The 6,448-nt window shown below is 38.3% G+C and overlaps 1 protein-coding gene and 1 pseudogene across 1 annotated transcript; both read left to right on the forward strand.

The window, feature by feature from the left end:
- Window positions 1–1,481: 1,481 nt before the first annotated feature.
- On the forward strand, window positions 1,482–2,721 carry Etf-QO (electron transfer flavoprotein-ubiquinone oxidoreductase). Its single transcript, XM_088275823.1, is given in 1 exon segment — window positions 1,482–2,721. A coding segment is annotated over 1 exon segment (1,113 nt). The 3' UTR covers window positions 2,595–2,721.
- A 2,870-nt stretch (window positions 2,722–5,591) lies between these two features.
- Window positions 5,592–6,229, forward strand: LOC148299676 (peroxiredoxin-2 pseudogene; annotated as a pseudogene).
- The last annotated feature ends 219 nt before the right edge of the window (window positions 6,230–6,448 follow it).

Genomic DNA, 6,448 nt, shown 5'->3' on the forward strand with positions numbered 1-6,448 from the left:
TATATGCGATTGTGGATGCAATGTTTTGATGATGATTGTAACATTTATGGGTTATATTTAAAGGATCGCATTAAATTATAATCACTCGACTCGCTCGCCATGCAGATCGTCGCCTTAATGTTCATTCTCTATTTTCTAATCGGGGCCGCTGTTTGTTTGTTAATCTGCGTCAACCCTCATGATCCAGGCATCTTGGGCCAATTGAGGAGCTTTACTTTCTAAAAACTCCCTGATGCATTTACGTACATAGTTTTTAATGTAGGTCCATCATTCGAAGAATTTGTGGTGAGAGAGCGTTGAATGGCCTCAGTGGAGTGAAATACTACTTAGCAGAAACAAATCACCCGCTGGTGCAGTGGTTTTACTACATTATCGCGGTTGGAGGGTACATTTGGCATAACACAGATTCATTGCATATACGTACTACGGAATTTTAAAATTTATGCCCAACGATGTTATCACCGAGCCATTCGTAATCGTGGCATACACGATGGCTGGCATATGCTTTTGGACTTACTACAAGGCCTGTTCGACTTCCCCTGGCGAAGTGACGACCAAGACCAAAAAATATTACATCGAAAAATACGAAGAGTATTACGACGGAATAATATATAAAAAGGCCAATTAGTGCCCCACTTGCAAAGTTGCGAAACCCGCTCGATCTAAGCATTGTTCAATTTGCAAAATGTGCGTGTCTAAATTCGATCATCACTGTATCTGGTAAATTTTGGCTAACGCAGGATTCGGCAGTGTGTCGGACAGCACAACTATAAATACTTTGTGAGCTTTTTATTCATGCACTCTATTTGGTGCTCGTACTTATCTGTCATTGGCAGCATTTCCCTCTACCAGAGTCTGGTGAAGTTTGATTTCTGGGGCCGCTCCTTTCAAATAGGCCAGGACATCGTGAAGGGGTCTAACATGTTAGCCCTGCAGTATGTATTCGTGCTGGACACTGTCTTCTTCTTCCTGATTATCATGTGTGCCATCATGGGTATCACTCTCTTTATTTTCGTGAATTACCACTTCTTCCTGATTTCCCAAAACCAGACCACTAACGAGCGGATCAAGAAGAGCGACTACATCGAATATCTGAAAAAAGAGCGAGCAAATTACAAAAAGTTCATCAAGTAGGCCGGAGAAATCCCTGAAGAGATTATCTTCAATGGCGAAAAAATGAGCAGAAAGGAATTCCAAGAGTTTCAGGAGGACATCAACTATAAATATTCAGTACTCACCAAGGACAGCGGCAAGACTGGCTTCATCCAGAACATGAAGATCGTCTTTGGGGAGTCTGATAAGCCCAATCAAAAGTGATGACCCTCGATCAGAATGATTAGCATTTGTATTTGCATCTAGATTGTTATAACTGTTATTAATTATGGCGTATCATTACTTATATAATGCTCTCCCGAATAATCAACGGCACTCTTGTGAGATGCTTCTGCGCTAATCGAGCCGGACTCCCCTAGAGATAAAAAATGGAGTATGATGTCCTCATTGTTGGAGGAGGAGTCGCGGGTCTAAGTGCAGCAATTAAAATTAAGCAGCTTTAAATTTAACACGATCGCCCATTGTCGGTTTGCGTCATCGAAAAGGGCACTGAAGTCGGTGACCATATTTTGAGTGGCAATTGCTTCGAGCCTCGAGCTTTCAATGAATTGTTTCCAAACTGGACCAACATGGATGTGGATCAAAGGCCTCCAATCGATACCCCAGTCACATAAGATAAGTTCATTTTTCTGCTCAATGAAAAGACAGGTCTGCAAATACCGAACATGCTCCTACCCAAAACAATCGATAACCATGGAAATTATGTGATTTCGCTCAGTAAGCTCACTCGATGGATGGGAGACCACGCGACAGAATTAGGAGTCGATATTTTCCCAGGCACACCTGGGGCTGACGTGTTGTATGATGAAGATGGTAGCGTCAATGGAGTGAGTACTGGAAATTTTGGAATCTCCAAACTAGGAGAAATCAAATAGAATTTCCAATCAGGAATCGACATCACCTCAAAGCAAACCATATTCTCCGAGGGATGCAGGGGATCGTTATCGTAGCAGGTAATTAAGAAGTTCAATCTCCGTGCAGATTCAGATCCTCAGCTCTACAGTATCGGACTCAAGTAAGTCTGGTAAGTCGATAATAAGTATTTCAAGCCAGGATTCGTGCAGCATTCTGTTGGATGGCCTCTAACGAAAGATGTCTACGCCGGGTCGTTCTTATATCATATGAAACCGAACTTAGTTCACGTAGGCTTAGTTGTAGGGCTCGGTTATCAAAATCCCTATCTTAATCCGTATCAGTAATTCCAACGTATGAAATTGCATCCCGAAATCCGAAAGTATCTCGAAGGAGGTCAATGCCTCTCTTATGGAGCGCGAGCTTTAAACTCTCAAGGGTATTTCTCAATCCCGAACTTAGTCTTTCCAGGAGGAGTTTTAGCCGGATGCAGTGCAGGTTTTATGAATGTTATGAAAATAAAAGGATCGCACAATGCTATGAAGTCTGGGATCGAAGCAGGGAAGGCAATATATAAAAAGTTGGCACAACCAGCAGCCTCTAATCAGCACCCAAAAAGAGTCGACTAGTATCAAACAAATATGAACAATTCGTGGGTCTTTGATGAATTGAAACAGACCAGAAACTTCAAAAACTCTTTCCACAATCTATATACAGGTATGGCATATTCAGCCGCATTTAAACTCTTTCAGGGGAAAGAGCCATTTGATCTAAGAAAGAAAAAAACCGATAGCGAACAGACAGAGCCAGCCTCCAAGCATCAGGTATAAATCCCCTTACTTAGCCTATTTAATATCCAAAGCCAGATCGTAAACTCACATTCGATTTGCTGTAAAACCTATCTCGCTCTGGAACTAATCACGATCATGATCAGCCGAGCCATTTAGTAGTTAAACCTGAGAAAACTAACATCCCTCAAATTAGCTTACATGAGTATTCTGCCCCCGAGTAAAGGTAATGGTTGGATTAACATAGGTTTTGTCCAGCGAAAGTGTATGAATTTGTGGAAGACAATAAAGGGGGGAAGAAATTACAAATAAATGCACAAAACTGCTTGCACTGCAAGACTTGCTCCATAAAAATGATCGACGAATATATTGAGTGGAAGACTCCAGAAGGAAACGGCGGCCCAAAATAGTACTTTTATCGTAATTATAGCAATCTCATGTGAAGCCAACAGGTGATTTAGGCTAACTTAAATTATTTCGACTCTAAACATTGAAATAAATTTTCAGAATTAGTTAGTGCTCAGAAAAAAATTAATAGTTACATTCGATCTGCTATTTATCATTTCATTTCTAGGCTTTTTTTAGCCCTCTTAGTTTTTGCATTTTTTATTGTTACTTTTCTTCAAAACCAAAGCTTTGCATGAGCCTGAGAAAGTTTTTCTCGTCCTCAGCCAAAAGTACCTCTATACATCTGAGAGTCCTTTCGAATTTTTTGACAACAGAAACTCCGGACTGCTCATAAAAAGAGATAATGCTCCTGATTTCCTTATCGAGGACGAGCAAGTGTTCATCGGAGAATTGCGCTGGATTCTTTTTATTTTTTTCATAACTGTCAAATTCTTGCTAGAAAAGTACCTTCCCATGAATTTCGCTTACCTTTTGAATGAATAAATGGCCAGGCTACTCTGAGAAACCTTTCCATTTTTCAATAACTTTTTTGTAGTTCTGAGTAAGTTCGCTTCGGAACCATTAAGTATGAATAAGCGTATCAATTATTCGCGTGATAACTTCCTGACACTTATGCTAGCAAGCAACAACCAACTCTCGGAGCTAGCTATTGAGTCTGAGATGATATTTCTCCAGTTAATCCGGTATTTTCAGACCTTAGATTTATATTTGCAGCACATTCGGCATCATAAAAATGTAGTTTATGAGGAGAATAATTGCTGTATAGTTTTTGGTTTAACTTGTTGGGAATTTCGCGATTACTCGATCGAATATTTCGTTGAAGGCATGGAAACTGTCTTATTGCACTAAATTGTTGTTCAGAAAGGCCACCATTGAGGAGATAATCAGGATATTCAAAGTTTCGAAGGATTTTGAAATTGAAACACCAAAAATCGAATACGAATCAACTAAATAGTTGTGGCCTTCAGGAGATTAAATAAAGCCTTTCCCTGATTTCTTCCAATCTTCAAAAATCCTTTGGAGAAATTAACTCTCTAACTGCCAGAGTGAAACTATAAATGTGGATTTTTTCAATAGTTTGTCAAATTGAGATCGAGTGTATGCCTGCAAATAGCGAATCGCTGAAGTGTTCAATGCAATTAAATTTGAAGAATTGACACAATTAGTCAAATCGTTATTGAATGCTGCGTACTTTACATACGCAAGGGGCAACTAACGAGACAGATGCAAGCGAAGCCTTTCGATTTGATTTTGTATCGCAGAGAATTCATAGAAATAGTCTTTGATTTTATTTGCTTCTTTCCCAATTTTTTTCAAGGAAATCGATTATATTTAAAAATACTTCTTTTCTCGCATTAGAATTTCCAAAATTATCCCATCCTCCATGACCTTCGAGAAAAGCGCAACTATGACATGATGCAAAGCAGCCTCTCCCCCTAATTTAATAATGTTCGCCTTGTACATATTAATCATGTTCACAATTGCCTTCATCACTTCTTTGGATATGTCGAAAAATATAAATATCGGGCCCGTAACGTTTCCGACAATGGGAATATTAAAGAGTTAATTTTAAAACTTCTTCATTTCGACTGACAGGAGATATTTATAAAGCTTACCTAGCCTCTAATTTAAATTTTATTCCCTATTGCTGCTATTTGGCTCTGCAGATATTTCTGAAATAACCCCCAATATTTTAGCGATTTCAGGTATGCTTTCCGAATTTGACTTCTTCATTTCTTTTTCAAGATTTTATTGATACTTGATTTCAATTTCATGAACTTACCTTTCGATACTCAAGAGCAGTTTATCGCAGTAGTAAATCTTATGCCGAATTTGCGCATATATTTGTAGATTTTTATATATCTCTGTTGAATTTTACCCAAATCCATGCGATAGGCGTTTTGCCTCTCTTATGGCTGTCATGGAGTCTAATAACTTATTCACATTATGCTTTTTATTCTGCAACTAGCTGAGCTCCTGAGAAATCCCTCTGACATTTTGATATGTGTTTGCGGTAACTTGCATGATACGATCATGATGATTCATTAAATTTCCAACAATATCAATGTTCGGCAATGAACTCTAGTCGAAGTCCTGAGGGTTTATTTATGTATCTTTGAGGAATTTCTAACTTCTTATTGTTTGCTGTTCTCGGCTGAGATCCACGATGAACCTGTTTAAAATATTTATCTTATCTTCGCTATTCATTTTTGGGTTTGTTTTTATATTCTAATCAATATTATCATTAATTGAGTTAATTAATGTTCGGAGTATCGAATCAGTCCATCGCCTTATATTAAATAGCGACAGAATAGCAAATTATTCAATTTTAGAATTAAAGATCTGATGAAATGTTATTGAACTTCAAAATTCCGAATTAATTGCGAATTGTAAATTTTATTGGATATATTACATATTATACATATCTAAATGGCATCACAAGTTATCAGAGCTACTGTAGGCAAGATAGCGCCCTACTTCAAAGTCAACTCCTGGGACTCCCGCACGAGTGCATTTAAGGAGGTGAGCAGAGACGATTTCAAAGACAAGTATTGGCTTCTCTTTTTCTATCCTCTTGATTTTACATTTGTCTGCCCAACAGAAATTATTGATTTTTCGAAAAAGGCCAAATCTTTCAGAGATGTCAACTGTGAGGTATTGGGCTGTTCAGTTGACTCTCATTTTAGTCACATGTAATACACCAAAAAATCAAGAGCGGATGGAGGCTTAGGCGACATTGACATCCCTCTTTTGGCAGACTTGAAAAGAGAGCTCTCTACATCGTATGGAGTCCTTTCTGACATTGGAGCAGCCTATCGAGGCACTTTCATCGTAGATGAAAAGCAAGTGGTGCGACACATTAGCATCAATGACCTTCCTGTTGGCAGAAATGTTGATTAATACCTACGGCTCGTGAAGGTAAGATTAGATTAATATAGGCTTTTCAATACACCGACAAACACGGAGAAGTGTGCCCTGCATCTTGGACACCAGGAGATAGAACGATGTCCCCAGGAAACAAAGATAAGCTCTCTTCTTATTGGAAGGAAGTTCATGATAAAAAATGATAAAATTTCTTATTTGAATATGCCATCCATCGCTTTTCTGAAGCCATTCCCTGAGCATAGCTTAAAAAAGTCCATAAATATAATTTCAAGGTGAAATTATAAGCATTGATCAAATCAGTCTGCATCCAGCCACCAAAAATATTACAATCTTGTCAGCTTTCTTTAAGATATAAAATATCGAATATTCCAATTAAAAATGATACTAATCTAAATTAAATG

Source organism: Brachycentrus maculatus, unplaced genomic scaffold (assembly GCF_059751285.1).
Source record: "Brachycentrus maculatus isolate JH-2025_06_01 unplaced genomic scaffold, ASM5975128v1 h1tg001000l, whole genome shotgun sequence".
Lineage (NCBI taxonomy): Eukaryota > Metazoa > Arthropoda > Insecta > Trichoptera > Brachycentridae > Brachycentrus > Brachycentrus maculatus.